Source organism: Aulostomus chinensis, chromosome 17 (assembly GCF_037954235.1).
Source record: "Aulostomus chinensis isolate RoL2024-O1b breed Wild chromosome 17, RoL_Achi_v1.0, whole genome shotgun sequence".
Taxonomy (NCBI): domain Eukaryota; kingdom Metazoa; phylum Chordata; class Actinopteri; order Syngnathiformes; family Aulostomidae; genus Aulostomus; species Aulostomus chinensis.
Genome location: NC_141336.1, coordinates 27,004,610 through 27,024,390, shown reverse-complemented (window position 1 = coordinate 27,024,390; position 19,781 = coordinate 27,004,610). Strand labels below are relative to the sequence as shown.

At 41.5% G+C, this 19,781-nt stretch overlaps 1 protein-coding gene across 8 annotated transcripts in view; it reads left to right on the top strand.

Annotated features, from left to right (window-relative positions):
- Positions 1-19,781, top strand: part of mipol1 (mirror-image polydactyly 1) — a 48,467-nt gene that overhangs the window by 11,992 nt on the left and 16,694 nt on the right. For 5 of the 8 annotated variants that reach the window (XM_086181778.1, XM_086181779.1, XM_086181777.1 and 2 more), the window contains exons 2-5: positions 7-86; positions 15,984-16,059; positions 18,059-18,102; positions 18,665-18,944. In XM_086181778.1, coding sequence (XP_086037904.1) covers positions 41-86; positions 15,984-16,059; positions 18,059-18,102; positions 18,665-18,944 — 446 coding nt within the window. In that variant the 5' untranslated portion in view covers positions 7-40. The remainder of the gene's footprint in view (positions 1-6; positions 87-15,983; positions 16,060-18,058; positions 18,103-18,664; positions 18,945-19,781) is intronic. The other 3 variants (XM_086181781.1, XM_086181780.1, XM_086181776.1) reach the window with 2 other exon arrangements.

Sequence of the window (19,781 nt, the reverse complement as noted above, 5' to 3'; positions counted from 1 at the left end):
TTCTAGTTCAGAATCAGAAGAAGCCAGACTGTCAACATGGATGATGAGCAAAGAGCTGCAAGATTCTCTGGTGGACATGTACACAGGTAAACAATAACACAACATGTACAGGTACACAGGTAAACAATAATACAACATGTACAGGTACACAGGTAAACAATAACACAACATGTACAGGTACACAGGTAAACAACATATGTACAGGTACACAGGTAAACAGTAACACAACATGTACAGGTACACAGGTAAACAATAATACAACATGTACAGGTAAACAATAACACAACATGTACAGGTACACAGGTAAACAATAACACAACATGTACAGGTACACAGGTAAACAATAACACAACGTGTACAACCGCCAATTACGTTCCGCTCGCCGCCTCTGCGCCATCCTCATCCTGAGCTACAAACTGCTGAGTTACACTCCTTTGAAACTTCTTTCACCAACGTGGATCATCAGAGTTGACTTGCGGTTTGCTCTGTGCCTCATTATCAGGAGCAGGTAGCTGCCAACTATGCGCCATTTAACTATTTAAAACTGTCTCTGTTCAACATAAGATCCCTCACTCGTATGAGTCTGTTGAACTCTGAGCTGATGTCTGACAGGAAGCTTGACTTCATGCCTATGGGTGCTAACTCTGTGCTGCCAGCAGAGGGTGTAGTCTTCCTGTGCTCCATCATGATGACATCAAAGTCAACAATGTAATTGTTCCACACCAATCCTCCTTTGATGTCTAGCTTTAAAAGACATAGGTCCTAAACCCATCATCGTTTTGACTATCTACAGAGCAGCAAAGCCACCTAATGTTTTCCTCATTTAATCATCAATTCAATTATCATTATTAACGTCTGTGTGAAGTGAGCTCCTCTGTTATCCTCATGGGAGACTTCAACACACACATAGACAACTCATCCACTGCTCTCACCAGGATTTTACCTCCATTATGTAAGATGACCTCGGCTGTCGTGAAAGGCGTCCTGCTTTAAAATGTAATATTATTTTATTTTGATTACAACACCCAGATACACAGGTAAACGAGAATAACACATGTACACCTACAAAAGTAAATTACGACACAACATATACATAAACACTGTACAGACAGAAAAAACACAATCACACACATCAGCTTCAAATGTCCAAAATGAAAGGTTCACAAGTGAGATGAACAAGTTAATAGATTGATCAATTTCACTGAATGCAGTTTAGTTTAGATGAAACAGACCAGATGAAGCGTGTAAAATGAAGGTTTGGAGGTGCAATGAGGTACTTTGTTCACCAGGGGGAGCTGTTGTTCTTTATACTGCTGGACGATAAGTGAACAGAAGAAGAAATCATCCTCATGTGTCAACAGTATTCATGTGCAAATCTCACTTGTCAAATCTTACTTTTCTCATGCACACATCTTTTTTCTAGATAGTTTCCTCTCCCCTGTCCACCCAAACATCCGAATATTCATGTTTTACCATCTGAGTAACAGCCTAAGAGGTTTTATTACTCACTCACAATATTAATGTTCATCACAAAAGGTGTAAACACAGGGTTCCTTCAATACAGAAGGTCTGAACACGCAGTTGTGTAGTTCATGAGGTGTGAATGTTGACTGGTTGGAGGCAGGTGTGTTCTGACAGCCATCAGCAGGATCCAACATGCTGGACTGCGTGTCCTCAGTAATCTGTTGTGTAAATGTGTCTGGAGGGTGTTGGCATATTTAGAGTTGGACTTTGTTCGGCTGAGAGGCTGAATGTTAACACAGAGGATCAAACCTGCTGGAGATCATGGGAAGCCATGATAAGCAGTTTCTATGGCAACGGCACTGTCACCCTGTTGTATTACTGTTCATCAGTTGAACTGGTTGTATTTCAGCTGTTTGACCTCTGACAGTTCTGACGGATTGAAAGTTATCTATTCAGTACTCTGCTGGATGTCACTGTGGCATTTGGACTCCATGAGGTCAGCATTCATGTCACAGGTGGAGAGATGGGTGGATAGTATCTGCTTCCTGAGCGGAGCAAAGAGAACTTACCATAGTCTGGGTGGTTGGGGTCTCAGGATTTTGTAGGTCTTGTTCTTGCACCGTTTGATGTAGATGTATTTATTTTAATTGCGGTACATTCTGCTACTAAAGGCTTAAAAGCCTGTCTTTTTTAGAAAAGAATTTGCCTGGACCACAAATTCGATTTTTTTGTTTTGTTTTAATTCAGTAGGCCTATATGCAACCTTGCTCTGCCCCAGTTTTAGCTGTTTTTATTTTGACATTGTTTTTACCCTTCTTTGCAATGTAGCACTTTGAGATCATTTGTTTGATATAAAGTGTGTTATAAATTCCATTTATTATTATTGGTATGTCCCTTAGGTTAGGGAGTTGTGGTATGTTCAGCTGAACGCACCACTTCCTGCAGAGCCTCACAGTCCTACATGGTGGTGTTTCCATAGTGGTAACGCACCTAGTCAGTATGCTCTCAATGGTGCTGGAGTAGAAGCTCTGCGGGACTATTTTGGATGCTTTGAATCTCTTCAGCCTCCTGAGATGGTACAGGTAGCTTTCTTTACCACAGTGTCCACGTGGGTAGACCATGTCAGATCTTCGGTGATCTGGACATCAAGGTGTATGAATGTATCCACCCTCTCCACAGGGGTCCCATTGATGGATAAGTGAATGTAGTCCTCTGTCTGCTTCCTCCCAAAGTTCACCAGTATTTCTTTGGTCTTGCTAACTTTGAGGTGGAGATTTCTCTGACACCACTGAGTCAGGCACCTCACCTCCTCCAGGTAGGCTGTTTCATTGCTGTTGTGGATTAGGCCTACCAGCACGGTGTCGTCAGCAAACTTAATGATGGTGTTGGAGTCTGTGGTGGCTGCGCAATGGTGTGTGTACGGGGAGTACAGAAGAAGGGACAGTACACAACCCTAGTGGGCCCTGTTCTGAGGGGGGGGGGGGGGTGAGCTGTGTCTGAAGTCTCTCTGTCAAAAGGTGCAGGATCCACCTGCAGAGGGTGTGGTTCAGCTCCAGGCTCCTGAGCTTTATGATGAAGGTGGAGGGAAGGATGGTATTAGAGGCTGAACTATAATCAATGAATGACAGTCTTGCATAGTTCAGCACCTCCCCTGCTCTTGCCCAGGTGTGATAGGACAGTGTATGGTATGTGAGCAATGGCATCCTCAGTTGATCTATTGGGCCGGTATGCAAATTGTAGAGGGTCCAGGGCGTTGGGCAGCGAGGGGCATATTTGGGACTTGACCAGCTTCCCAAAATATTTCATCACCACAGAGGTGAGTGCAACCGGGCGATGGTCGTTTTGACTGGCTGGTCAAGGCTTTTTGGGTATGGGGACAATGGTAGACCTTTTAAAGCATATGGAGATGATGGACTGCGCCAGGGACAGGTTGATAGCCATGTGTGAACACTGGTGCTAATTGGTCAGTGCAGACTTTGAGAACCCACCCAGCTATCTCATCTGGTCCTGCAGCCTTCCTGCTGTTTACTTGCATGAATGACATTGTGTTTGTAGAGAACAAGTGGTCTCCTGTTCCCTCCTATTCCACCACTCTCCCTCCTTGGTGCAATGGCCACATGGTCACGGGAGTTGTTGAAGCGTGCAGAGAAAGTGTTGAGGTTATTCACCAACTCCTTACTTACGGCACTTGAGGAGGGGTGGCAGGGCTTTGTTGTCCGTAATGGTTTTTAGCCCATCATGAGCATCTGAGGTCTCCTTGCTGGAATTTGGACTCCACCTTCTCTCCATATTCCCTCTTGGCATGCATTTTTGAGATGAGCTTTGATGGTGGCATATGTGGAATGTTCCCTTATTGTTTGTGGTGCTTTGTGGTTCTGTGGTCCAGAACTTGGTACTTTTGACTGACAGGAGAGATTGATCAATTGTGGTGCATCTGTAGGGCACCTCTCACTCAAGTCAATTTTATTTGTATAGTGCAAAATCACAGTGGATGTTCCCTGCTGCCTCTGTTCTAGAAGAGCAGGTGTAGAACCTCCTTCCTTGTAGAGCAGATGTAGAACCTCCCTCCTCGCAGAGCAGGTGTAGAACCTCCCTCCTAGTAGAGCAGGTGGAGAACCTCCCTCCTTGTAGAGCCGGTGGAGAACCTCCCACCTTGTAGAGCCGGTGGAGAACCTCCCTCCTTGTAGAGCAGGTGTAGAACGTCCCTCCTAGTAAAGCAGGTGGAGAACCTCCCTCCTTGTAGAGCCGGTGGAGAACCTCCCTCCTTGTAGAGCCGGTGGAGAACCTCCCTCCTTGTAGAGCAGGTGTAGAACCTCCCTCCTCGTAAAGCAGGTGGAGAACCTCCCTCCTTGTAGAGCCGGTGGAGAACCTCCCTCCTTGTAGAGCAGGTCTCGAACCTCCCTCCAAGTAGAGCAGGTAGAGAACCTCCCTCCTTGTAGAGCAGGTGTAGAACCTTCCTCCTAGTAGAGCAGGTGTCGAACCTCCCTCCTAGTAGAGCAGGTGGGGAACCTCGCTCCTAGTAGAGCAGGTGGAGAACCTCCCTCCTTGTAGAGCAGATGTAGAACCTCCCTCCTAGCAGAGCAGGTGTAGAACCTCCCTCCTAGTAGAGCAGGTGTCTTACTTCCTCCTAGTAGAGCAGGTGTCTTACTTCCTCCTAGTAGAGCAGGTGGAGAACCTTCCTCCTAGTAGAGCAGGTGTCTTACTTCCTCCTAGTAGAGCAGGTGTCTTACTCCCTCCTAGTAGAGCAGGTGTAGAACCTCCCTCCTAGCAGAGCAGGTGTAGAACCATCCTCCTAGTAGAGCAGGTGTCTTACTTCCTCCTAGTAGAGCAGGTGTCTTACTTCCTCCTAGTAGAGCAGGTGTCTTTCTTCCTCCTAGTAGAGCAGGTGTCTTTCTTCCTCCTAGTAGAGCAGGTGGAGAACCTTCCTCCTAGTAGAGCAGGTGTCTTACTCCCTCCTAGTAGAGCAGGTGTAGAACCTCCCTCCTAGCAGAGCAGGTGTAGAACCATCCTCCTAGTAGAGCAGGTGTCTTACTTCCTCCTAGTAGAGCAGGTGTCTTACTCCCTCCTAGGATCCTAGGAGAGCAGGTGTAGAACCTCCCTCCTAGCAGAGCAGGTGTAGAACCTCCCTCCTAGCAGAGCAGGTGTAGAACCTCCCTCTTAGTAGAGCAGGTGGAGAACCTCCCTCCTAGTAGAGCAGGTGGAGAACCTCCCTCCTTCTATGAACCTCCACCCAACAATTCTCCATCAGCAAGCACATCTGAGACAGCAGAGATGAAAACCCTCATTACCAGCAGGAAGGTGGAGCAGATCCAGGATCAGTGGGGACGGACGTCTGCTTTGACCTGCTGGAGGGGGAGAGAGATGGAGGACAGGGACAGAGACAAAGCCAGATAATGGAGAAAGACAGATATACAGAAGGCAAGAGAGAGACAGATAAAGAGAGAAAGGAGGGAGAGACAGAAGACAGGGATGGAGTCAAAGATGGAGAAGAGACAAAAGAGAGGAATGTGAAAGGAGGGAGAGTGAGACAGGAAAAGGACAGAGAAAAGATGATAATGGACAAAAGACAGAGAAGTTGAGAGATAAAGAGAGCTAGAGAAAGGAGAGAGTGAATGACGCACAGACGGGGATGTGAACAGGCTGGATGGAGAAAGATGGCAAACAATAACACCAACTAGCTACCAGGGTATGAAATTCAGAAAATATTTTTGGAGCAATTTTGGTCCCCATGGTCTAAAAAATGGGAGCACTTTTAAAACGACTGGGGGCCATTGGAAAAAAAAATGGCATTATATCTTGGTCATTTTTAGGGCCTGACAGTTATAGCCATCATGCAAAATTGGTATTCAGCCAAAAGTTGGCCAATCGACACAGATTTAACACGTCATTTTCAGTTGTAAAACTCGTTAATATGGTGGTTTTTTTTCTTAGGAATTATGTCCTTTTGTATCCAGTAGAGGGTGCTCCGACTCCTCTCATGTCGCTCCACAGTGACCCCAGGGTGAAAGGGAAGTAGTGTACGATACTGAAAAGCCAATTGCATACTAAAACTGAGCAGTTTGCCTCAAATGTAAGTTTATGATAACTAGTTTGTGAAATAAAAAATAATTTAAGAAGTTTCCATTTCCCATGACGTGCCTCGTTGTCTCTGTCACACTCGACTGATATTATCATTCGAGCATGACATATGTGAGCAAGCTAAAGGAAGCTAGGACAGCCTAGTTTAAATATTAGCTTCCTTGCTAAACTAGTTAGCCTTGTCAGTGCCATATTTGATATTGCATTTCTTGTTTGTTTACATTTCTCTTGGTGTGCATTCTGCATTTTTCATGCTTCAGTATTATGCCTCTGAGGGTTGCATAACCCATGTTGCCCAGTAGGTGGTTCAACCTGTGTGTGTGTGTGTGTGTGTGTGTGTGTGTGTGTGTGTGTGTGTGTGTGTGTGTGTGTGTGTGTGGAGGAAATTGGTTATCTGTCTGCCTGCCTACTAGTTTTGACTGTCAGGTCGTTCCATCATTGTGGGATAATTTGTACAGGTAGCATTGTTTTGCACTTAATATTTTCGTGAAACCATGCATTGTTTGAATATGTCGTAGTGTAAATAAATCACGTTTGATTACGTTTGCAAACGGACATTGTGGAAGTGGATTCCTTTGGTCTAATAAGTTGCCTACATGGATGTGTCAGTCTTGTGTTTAGCTGGTATCAGCCTCCACATGGGGGGCAAGTCCATGAACAATTTTGGGGACAGAGCAGGAATACAAAAATACTAAAAATTCTTAGTTTCTTTAGGATGTGACCCCTAACCCGTGATGGCAGGAGATGGGATTTCTATCAAAATATTTTCAGATTATGTCCCAGATATTTTCATATTTTCAGTTTTTTATATGAAGTTTCTACTGGTTTGGCTGAGATGTGCTGTTGAGTGACCAGTTAGGAAAACAAGATTTGATATGCCAGAAGATCATGGCATGCAAGAACATTCTGGCGGCATTCAGCATCAGAGATGACCTGACATGCTTGAAGTTCCATCCATCCATGTTCTCCCTCTTATCCTGTTCAGGGTGGTGGAGCTGGAGCCTATCCCAGCAGCCTCACCCTGGACAGGTCACCAGTCCATGGCAGGGCCAACACATAGAGACAGACAACCATTGGCTCTCCCAGCCACGCCTACGGTCAATTTAGAGTCTGGATTAACCTGGTCCCTCTTGATGTCTTTGGACTGTGGAGGAAGCTGGAGTACCAGAGAGAACCCAGCAGGAACAGGGAGTACCGAGACTCACCCAGAAAGACCCCGTGCTGCAGCCGGGGCTCCACCCTCAACCTTCTTGCTGGGGGGCCACAGTGAGGACCACTGCTCCACCGGGCCGCCTTGGTTTGTTGATATTAAATCATGTATCTGTTTTCTTTGTGGCTAGTGCCTCTGGTTGTGGTTTTATAATTAATGTGTGAATAAAAGGTTTGCATCTGAAAATAACTCAAATTTAAATTCAAATGATCCCATTGGTGAGAGATTGTGACACACTGGGAACATGGTTCCCCAGGTCTGTGTGTCTGAGAGAAGATCAGGGTGTTCTGGGTTGATTCATTGCTCTGGTGAATTAATGCTGATGATCAGAGTGTTGAGTCTCCAGGAACTTATGTTCATCATCTGGCTATGATCAAACATGCCATCATGAAACAGAAACCATGTTTAGTCAGATTTCACTCCGCTGCCCAGTACCTAACCCTGTCTGACCCTGTAGGGGGCGCTGGAGATATTCTATCCTCTCAGTAGATTCATGAGAAGAAGGAGACAATGGCAGTGAATGAATGACGAGAGAGGGAGGAGACGGTCGTGTGAACTGTCTTTAATCTGCAGAGTGGGTGGTCCACACACACACACACACACACACACACACACACACACACACACACACACAATGTCTTTGTGTTGTAGATCAGGGTGGCCTGAAGACGAGTCTGTTTGGTCAGATTGCAGTAGCTTGTGTGGGTGCGTGAGCCTAGAGGGAGAATCAACAGTCAGGTGTTGTGGGCGGCATGGCTCAGGGGGAGAGTGGCCGTCTAGCAACCAAAGGGTCACTGATTCGATCCCCGACCCCGGTGACCATGTCGAAGTGTCCTTGAGCAAGATACTGAACCCCTAATTGCTCCTGATGAGCAGGTTGGCGCCTTGCATGGCAGCCTCCACCATCAGTGTGTGAGTGTGTGTGAATGAGACGACACTGTAAAGAGCTTTGAGTGCCGCGAAGGTAGAAAAGCGCTCTATAAAATTGAGTCCATATAGGTGTTCTGCTGTGTGCCAGGTTCACGTACCAGGGTTGCAGTGAACTTTGATGCATCAACATCTGCTTTTCTCTGTCAGATTAAACTGGTTTGTCATTTTAAACCTCAGAAATGTTGTTTTCTTTCTGTGGAAAAAAAATTAATCTGACGGAAATTTCATTATTTTTATTTTAACTTTCTCATGTTACTTCTGAAATCTATCAGAAATAAACAATCAATAATAAATAAATGCTGGATTGAAAGGTGATGCTGAAGCAGATTTTTTGGGTTCTCCATCTATCCATCGATCTATCGATCATCTATCTATCTATCTATCAATCCATCCAAAACCTATCCATCGATCTATCTATCATCTATTTATCTGTCTGTCAATCCATCCAACACCTGTCCATCTATCTATCTATCTATCCATCCATCTATCTAACTATCATCTATCTATCATCTATCTATCTATCTGTCAATCCATCCAACACCTATCCATCTATCTATCTATCCATCCATCTATCTAACTATCATCTATTTATCTGTCTGTCAATCCATCCAACATCTGTCCATCTATCTATCTATCTATCCATCCATCTATCTAACTATCATCTATCTATCATCTATCTATCTATCTGTCAATCCATCCAACACATATCCATCTATCTATCTATCCATCCATCTATCTAACTATCATCTATCTATCTATCTGTCAATCCATCCAACATCTATCCATCTATCTATCTATCTATCCATCCATCTATCTATCATCTATCCATCTTCTATCTATGTCTATCTATCTATCTATCTATCTATCTATCTATCATCTACCTAACTATCATCTATGGATCTATCTATCTATCATCCATCTATCTATCTATCTATCTATCCATCCATCTATCATCTATCCATCATCTATCTATCATCTATCCATCATCTATCTATCATCTATCTATCTATCATCTATCTATCATCCATCTATCAATCTATCTATCTATCTATCTATCTATCCATCCATCTATCTATCATCTATCCATCATCTATCTATCATCTATCTATCATCTATCTATCATCCGTCTATCTATCCATCCATTTATCTATCTATCATCTATCCATCATCTATCTATCATCTATCTATCTATCTATCATCTATCTATCTATCATCTATCTAACTATCATCCATCTATCTATCCATCCATCTATCTATCTGTCATCTATCATCTATCTATCATCTATCATCCATCTCTCTATCTATCCATCTATCTATCATCTATCTATCTATCTATCCATCCATCTATCATCCATCTATCTAACTATTATCTATCTATCCATCCATCTATCTAACTATCATCTATCTATCTATCTATCCATTCATCATGTATCCATCTCTCTATCTATCCATCCATCATCAATCCATCTATCTATCTATCCATCCATCATCTATCTATCCATCCATCATCTATCTATCATCTATCTATCCATCCATCTATCTATCTATCATCTATCCATCTATCTATCATCTATCTATCTATCTATCATCTATCTATCCATCTATCTATCCATCCATCATCTATCCATCTACCTATCATCTATCTATCTATCCATCATCGTCTATCCATCTATCTATCTATCCATCCATCATCGATCCATCTATCTATCTATCCATCCATCAGCGATCCATCTATGTGTCCATCCATCATCTATCTATCCATCCATCATCTATCTATCTATCCATCTATCTATCTATCTATCCATCCATCATCTATCTAGCCATCCATCATCTATGTATCCATCTCTCTATCTATCTAGCCATCTGTCTATCTGTCTATCCATCTATCTGTCTATCCATCTATCTATCTGTCCATCCATCTATCCATCTATATCATCCATCCATCTATCATCTATCTATCTATCATCTATCCATCTATCTATCATCTATCCATCTATCTATGTATCCATCCATCGATCTAACTATCATTCATCTATCTCTCCATCCATCTATCTATCCATCCATCTATCCTTCCATCTATCCATCCATCATCTATCTATCAATCTATCCATCCATCATGTATCCATCTATCTATCTATCTATCTAAATTTTTTGGGTTCTCCATCTATCCATCCATCTGTCTAACTATCATCTATCTATCTATCTGTCAATCGATCCAAAATCTATCCATCTATCTATCCATCCATCTATCTATCATCTATCCATCATCTATCTATCATCTATCTATCTATCTATCTATCTATCATCTATCATCCATCTATCTATCTATCTATCTATCATCTATCTATCTATCTATCATCTATCTATCTATCATCTATCTATCCATCATCTATCTATCATCTATCTATCTATCATCTATCTATCTATGTATCTATCATCTATCTATCTATCATCTATCTAACTATCATCCATCTATCTATCTATCATCTATCTATCATCCATCCATCCATCTATCTATCATCTATCCATCATCTATCTATCTATCATCTAACCATCATCTATCTATCATCTATCTATCTATCATCCATCTATCTATCTATCACCTATCTATCTATCCATCCATTTATCTATCATCTATCCATCATCTATCTATCATCTATCTATCATCTATCTATCTATCTATCATCTATCTATCTATCATCTATCTAACTATAATCCATGTATCTATCTATCTATCATCTATCCATCATCTATCTATCTATCATCTAACCATCATCTATCTATCATCTATCTATCTATCATCCATCTATCTATCTATCACCTATCTATCTATCCATCCATTTATCTATCATCTATCCATCATCTATCTATCATCTATCTATCATCTGTCATCTATCCATCATCTATCTATCTATCATCTATCTATCTATCTATGGATCTATCATCTATCTATCCATCATCTATCTAACTATCATCCATCTATCCATCTATCATCTATCTATCATCTATCTATCATCCATCTATCTATCTATCATCTATCTGTCATTCACCTATCTATCATCTGTCTATCATCTATCTATCATCCATGTATCTATCTATCCATCTATCTATCTATCATCCATCTATCTATCTATCACCTATCTATCTATCCATCCATTTATCTATCATCTATCCATCATCTATCCATCATCTATCTATCTATCATCTATCTATCTATCATCTATCTAACTATCATCCATGTATCTATCTATCTATCTATCTATCCATCCATCTATCTGTCATCTATCCATCATCTATCTATCTATCATCTATCTATCTATCTATGGATCTATCATCTATCTATCCATCATCTATCTATCCATCCATCTATCTGTCATCTATCCATCATCTATCTATCATCTATCTATCATCCATCTATCTATCTATCATCTATCTGTCATTCATCTATCTATCATCTGTCTATCATCTATCTATCATCCATGTATCTATCTATCCATCTATCTATCTCTCATCTATCCATTTATCTATCTATCATCTATCCATCTATCTATCTATCCATCTATCTATCCATCCATCATCTATCTATCCATCCATCATCTATCTATCATCTATCTATCATCTATCTATCCATCCATCTACCCATCCATCATCTATCTATCATCTATCCATCTATCTATCTATCCATCCATCTGTGTATCATTCATCTATCTCTCCATCCATCCATCTAACTATCATCCATCTATCTATCCTTCTATCTATCCTTCCATCATCTATCCATCTATCTATCATCTATCTATCTATCTATCATCTATCTATCATCTATCTATCAAACTATCATCCATCTATCTATCATCCATCTATCTATCCATCAATCTATCCATCCATCGTGTATCCATCTGTCTATCTATCTATCTAGATTTTTTGGGTTCTCCATCTATCCATCCATCTGTCTAACTATCATCTATCTATCTATCTGTCAATCGATCCAAAATCTATCCATCTATCTATCCATCCATCTATCTATCATCTATCCATCATCTATCTATCATCTATCTATCCATCTATCATCTATCTATCTATCATCTATCTATCTATCATCTATATCTATCTATCCATCATCTATCTATCATCTATCTATCTATCATCTATCTATCTATCTATTTATCTATCATCTATCTATCTATCATCTATCTAACTATCATCCATCTATCTATCTATCATCTATCTATCATCCATTCATCCATCTATCATCAATCTATCATCCATCTATCTATATATCTATCTTTCATCTATCTATCATCCATCTATCTATCGATCATCTATCCATTTATCTATCTATCATCTATCCATCAATCTCTATCCATCCATCATCTATCCATCTATCTATCTATCCATCTATCTATGTATCATCTATCCATCTATCTATCATCTATCTATCTATCCATCCATCCAACTATCATCCATCTATCTATCATCTATCTATCTATCTATCATCCATCTGTCTAACTATCATCTATCTATCTATCTATCTGTCAATCGATCCAAAATCTATCCATCTATCTATCTATCTATCCATCCATCTATCTATCATCTATCCATCATCTATCTATCATCTATCTATCTATCATCTATCTATCTATCAGCCATCTATCTATCTATCACCTATCTATCTATCCATCCATTTTTCTATCATCTATCCATCATCTATCTATCATCTATCTATCATCTATCAATCATCTATCTATCTATCTATCATCTATCTAACTATCATCCATCTATCTATCTATCATCTATCTTTCTATCTATCCATCTATCTAACTATCATCCATCTATCTATCTATCTATCTATCCATCCATCTATCTATCATCTATCCATCATCTATCTATCTATCATCTATCTATCTATCTATGTATCTATCATCTATCTATCTATCATCTATCTAACTATCATCCATCTATCTATCTATCATCTATCTATCATCCATCTTTCCATCTATCATCAATCTAACTATCATCCATCTATCTATCTATCATCTATCTATCTATCTATGTATCTATCATCTATCTATCTATCATCTATCTAACTATCATCCATCTATCTATCTATCATCTATCTATCATCCATCTATCTATCTATCATCTATCTGTCATTCATCTATCATCTGTCTATCATCTATCTCTCATCCATGTATCTATCTATCCATTTATCTATCTATCATCTATCCATCTATCTATCTATCCATCCATCATCTATCTATCTATCATCTATCTATCATCTATCTATATATCATCTATCTATCATCTATCTATATATCATCTTTCTATCTATCTATCATCTATCTATCATCTATCTATCTATCTATCCATCTTATCTATCTATCCATCATTTATCCATCCATCTATCTATCTATCTTTCCATCCATCATCTATCTATCTATCATCTATCTATCTATCTATCATCGATCCATCTATCTATCTATCTATCCATCATCTATGTATCTATCTATCCATTCATCATGTATCCATCTTTCTATCCATCCATCCATCATCGATCCATCTATCTATCTATCCATCCATCATCTATCTATCCATCCATCATCTATCTATCTATCCATCCATCTATCTAACTATCATCCATCTATCTATCTATCTATCATCTATCTATCTATCATCTATCTATCCATCCATCATCTATCTTTCATCTATCCATCTATCTATCTATCCATCCATCTTTCATCTATCATCTATCTGTCTATCATCCATCATCTGTCCATCCATCATCTATCTATCTATCTATCCATCTATCTATCATCTATCTATCCATCTATCTATATGTCCATCCATCTATCTATCATCTATCTATCCATCCATCATCTATCCATCTATCTATCTATCATCTATCTATCCATCTATCTGTCTATCCATCCATCATCGATCCATCTATCATCTATCATCTTTCTATCTGTCTGTCTATCCATCCATCATTTATCTATCCATCTATCTATATCTATCTATCTATCATCTATCCATCTATCTATCTATCCATCCATCTATCTATCCATCTATCTATCATCTATCCATCTATCTTTTTATCCATCTATCTATATGTCCATCCATCTATCTATCATCTATCTATCTATCCATCCATCATCTATCCATCTATCTATCTATCATCCATCTATCTAACTGTCATCTATCTATCTATCTATCATCTATCCATCTATCTATCTATCCATCCATCATCTTTCCATCTATCTTTCTATCCATCTATCTATCATCCATCCATCTATCTATCAATCCATCCATCCATCTATCTAACTATCATTTATCCATCTATCTATCTGTCTATCATCTACTTATCTCTCTGTCAGTCTTTCATCTTCTTATCTCTTTGTCTGTCTTTCATCTTCTTATCTATCTGTCTGTCTTTCATCTTCTTATCTCTATCTGTCTATCATCTTCTTATCTCTATCTGTCTTTCATCTTCTTATCTCTCTGTCTTTCATCTTCTTATCTCTCTGTCTATCTTTCATCTTCTTATCTCTCTATCTGTCTTTCATCTTCTTATCTCTCTGTCTGTCTTTCATCTTCTTATCTCTCTGTCTGTCGTTCATCTTCTTATCTCTATCTATCCGTGTGTGTACACCCTAATTAGCTGTTTATGTATTTTCTCATTGATTAACTGAATTGTTGATCACCTTTTGCGGATCGATGAATCAGAGTTGCTGCTGCAGTGTCACTGTTTATTGTTTCTGTGTGTGTGTGATTGTGTGTGTGATTGTGTGTGTGCGTGCGTGTTCTTTAAGTTGCAGCTCTCTGCAGCTTAATGTTGGTATCTAAATTCATGCGAGTGGTGGCGGCGGCGGCGCGGCGGGGCAGATCAGAGCCGGATTGTGTTGGATTTGAGCTGAAGCTCATTTAATCAGGCCGACACCGTCATTAATATTCATGGAGTCAGCTGGAAAACTCGGCACGGCGAAGTTTCTGCTCGGCGCTCAGCGCTCGAAATGTATTAAATACAGCTTAAAAAATTAATGGACTTTAGTTTATATTACAGGAGGGGAGGCAGGGGAGGGGCCGTGCCTCTCCTCATTGGGTAAGTAAGATTGGTCCCCTGATTGGCCTTTGCATTTTCCCTTTTTTCTGCAGATTTTTCCATCTTTGACGAGACTTCAAAGCGAGCGCGAGGCATGAACGGTCATTTAGAAGGATTTAAGCACATTATCACATCTGTAATTGTACATGAATAATAAGAAGCGGCGCCGCGCTCAATTAGCTCTGAGTCCACAAGAAGATCTCAAACGAAGATAGAGGACACACGTCAATGAGAAAAGTTTCCAAGTGAGCAATTGCGCTAGAGTTTCTCCAGCATCTGGACCTGGACCCAGTCCAGCCAGACTCTGATCGAAGGCATGTCACATTTAAACCTTCGTCCTCCTTCAATCTCCAACTTTAACAACTGCAGAATGTTCAGTGTCTCTGACCATCCAGGAGATAAACTTTCAAACACTATCCTCAAAATGAAGGACGGTGTCCTCAAATCATGTCAAAGAGGAGCTGTTTGGCTCCTTTGACCTGTCTGATCTCTCTCTCTCTCTCTTTCTGTCTCCCCCCCTCTCTCTCTCTCTTTCGCACACACATCATTCCAATACTGATACACAGTGACTGCGTGTGTCTTGATTCAGCAGCATTAACAAGGTTCTGCATCTGCTTCCATTACATTGTCAGTCATTGATGGTTGTTTTCTCTTCTTCTTTTTTGTTGTACATTGTTAATTAATGTCCCCCATGTCGTCTTGCAGCTAATCCCAGAGTGAATGAGGAGCTACGACAGCGTCTGCCATCACCTGGTAGACAACAGCTCAGCAACACTGACAGGTAGATGGTTATTGACATTCTGTTGCCCCCCCTGGAGGTGGCAACCTGACTACAGTTATTACAGGATAAGGGAGGTCAAAGATCGTTCAAGGCCACTCCCTCATCTGAAGCCACGTCCTCCTGCTCTGGGGTGGTCGGAGGTGTAACAGATACGTACGCTCCCGATGAATGCAGTGCTATTTAGGCTGGTAGTCTCCCCATGCTCTGTCAGTTTGGCCAGTTCTTGAGTTATTTTGTCATTTTTGCTTGTCCCAGCTTCCCTGCAGGTTCTTTTGGGGAAATGTCCTCAGCAAATGCAAACCTCTTTGACTGATCATGTGCCAAGTTAGGAGAAGAGATGTACTGGCCCACATTTCAGTTCTGATCGGATTCAAACACACATCTGCTGGTATTTATACTGCTTCAGATACCAGAGCTCTTCATAGATAAATAGATAGATAGACTATTGTTTTTCCCGGCAGTTACAGACAAGGCTCACTACACACTATTCACACGCATTTTAAATGTCTCATCTTATTTCATTGTCCTCCTCTTATCCGGTGGGTCCGGGTCGTGGGGGCAGCAGCCTCAGCAAGGAAGCCCAGACTGTCCTCTCCCAGCCACGTCCACCAGCTCTTCTGGGGTAATCCTGAGGCGTTCCCAGGCCAGCCCAGAGATATAATCCCTCCAGTTTGTCCTGGGTCGGCCCCGAGGCCTCCTCCTAGTCAGACAAGTCTGGAACAACTCCTGAGGGAGGCGTCCTCACCAGATACCTGAACCACCTCCACTGACTCCTCTACCTGGAGGAGCAGCAGCTCTACTCTGAGTCCCTCATGAAGGACTGAGCTTCTCACCCTGTCTCTAAGGGAGAGCCCAGCCTCCCTGAGGAGGAAACTCATTTCGGCCGCTTGTATTCAGGATCTTGTTCTTTTGGTCATTACCATTTTAAATGTTACAGACAAATTAACAGGGTCTGGTGAAAATTACATTTCTAATAGATGTTTTTCCAGGCCAGTGGAACTTTGTACCGTCTGCCTGATGGCTGTGAGTGAAGCGTGGTGGGAGGCTGAGAGGGATTCTCTGTGGTCAGACAGGCTATTCACATCACCATTCATTCATTCATTCATTCATCCATCTATTCATTCATCCATCCATCCCTCCATCATCCATCCATCCATCATCCATCCACCCCTCCATCATCCCTTCACCCATCCATCCCTCCATGTTCCCCCTCTCCTCCTGTTCAGGGTGGTGGGGGTGGAGCCTATCCCAGCAGCCTTCCCCCTGGACAGGTCACCAGTCCATGGCAGGGCCAACACATAGAGACAGACAACCATTGGCTCTCCCAGCCACGCCTACGGTCAATTTAGAGTCTGGATTAACCTGGTCCCCTCTTGATGTCTTTGGACTGTGGAGGAAGCTGGAGTACCAGAGAGAACCCAGCAGGAACAGGGAGAACATGGAGACTCACCCAGAAAGACCCCGTGCTGCAGCCGGGGCTCCACCCACAACCTTCTTGCTTGGGGGCCACAGTGAGGACCACTGCTCCACCGGGCTGCCCTGGGGAGAACTGATTACTTATTTTTCTTATATTGTCATTATTATAATTTTATCACGTGAAACCACAAAAATTCGAATCAAAAAGAGACACAGATGCTTCCAATTTAAAGGTTGTCCAGAGAATCCTGATGTGGGAGGATGAATGTGCACGTGAACAGTCCAGTGCTGCTCCCTTTGAATATGTCATGCCTTTTGTACTGTTTTTTTTTCTTTCTTGATATTTGTCCTGTGTCTTGGGGCCTAGTATTTTAAGATGTTGAGTGTTGAAGGACTGCAGATAGAAATTAGCTTTCGACTGAATCTGATGCACACATCATTTTATTCAGTGTGAATAATTAATGTTAAATTGCATGCTCTTTCCTCAATAAATTAACTAAGTGTCCTCAGGGGAAACCTGGTGGCTGACTGGGATTGCTGGTTTCAGGTGAATTTTTGTTGTTGTTGTTGTTTTGATTGACAGATCCAGTACCAGACTGAAGCTGGACAGCCCCAACTTGCCTCAAGGTGAGATCCGTTTACTCCTCAAATAGATTATTTAGTACACAGGTGAGCCTTCATTGTTATACACCTGAGTAAAGAGAGAGATGATTGTACCACAAGGAAGCTTTCAAAGTCACAAACCTCTGTGTTCACAAAAGGTTGGTGGACTTGAAAAATGACCTTCCAGGTTCACCCAATCCAGGAAAAGTACTGAATACTGAACCAGTTTTTACGAGTCCCATGTTACGACAGTGTACAATATACAACACAATACCTGAGTGAGCACTGAGCCTGGACATGTGACGAAGAGGATGTGTGGCTCCGCCATTCAAGAGCTACTGGAGCTCTGGATAACTCTTCCACCACCTGTCTATCCTATTCAGGGTCAGCAGGAGTACGTGTCTGTAGTCTGGATCAGGGAGTGACAGTGTCTGTAGTCTGGACAAAGTCCAAGAGTTATAATCCAGTGAGTCTGATCCAGTTTGAGGCTCATGTTTAATTCTGATCAGAATCATTAGTAATATCATTTATAGGACTTAACAAATTCAGAACCAGGCTGATTCTTGTTCCTCTCTTTGTCTCTTAGTCCCTCGACCCCTCCAGGAGGCTCTGAAACCCTGCTCCACCTTTCCGCTGTCCCACAAGAGGTCTGCAACTCCTGTTGCTCCTCTCTGTCAGTGGAGGTCTTGGTCCAAATTGTCCACTCAGCCTCCTGGAGGTGGAGGGGAGATGGAGGTGGAGCTTATACCAAGCCGAGGCTGCTCTCCCCATGCAGAGAGGTCAGTCAACGGCTCCAATGGAGGCATGCCATCGCAAGGTCCTGAAAGTCCACCACTCCAAGGGCATTGTTGCAGCCCCAGCAACAGGTGAGATGCTGGATCAGACCTCCTGTTAACAGTAATACTTTCAAGATGGTGTCATTCCCTTTTCTTCTGATTACTAAGAATTATTCATCCCGTCATTGTTGCAGGATGAAGACATAAACACGTATAGTTCCAGATGTCATAGAATTATTAAAAATGTGATTAAATTTCATCCTTATTTCGATCAGCTCTTGTGTTTTTGCCATCTATGTCCTTTTTAGACCTGCGACTTGCAAGTCTGTATCAATGTGACCTATTAGATTTAGCTTTGATTTGATTAACAGCAGCAACAAAGACGGAAATAGAAGGCGAGTAAAGGCAATCGCAGGTTGATTAGAGGCAGCTGATATTATGAAGTGTGATGGCAGAAACAGTGTCAGCCATATTTACTCGCTTTATTACGCTAAGAAGCAGCCTGACCTTTAAGGTGATATGAGAGAATTACAGGCAAGCAGCCAGTGCTGCTTATTAAACTGCCGCCTTCATCTTGCTATTTCACGTCTGATCATTTGAGGTTAAAACATCTGACCTGACGGCATGCAGGTCAACCCCTCCCTGGACAGCTGACCAATCACAAGCCCAGCTGGCTCTCAGCTGACCTAATCCTCATGACGTGTTCATCTTCGTTGGTCCACAAGGAGTTGTCAGATACAGTTCTTTTTGTATTAGATGATTTAATTGATCCCAGCATGTCAAACAGTTTGAGTTGGACAGGACAGGCCATGTTGATGTGTGGTCACCTGGAACACTCAAAGTTCATTAGATCATGTGATCTTACAAATATTTTCACGCCATTTTGGGTGCTCCTGAAGGACTTTCCAGCAGATTTTCTCCTTTTAC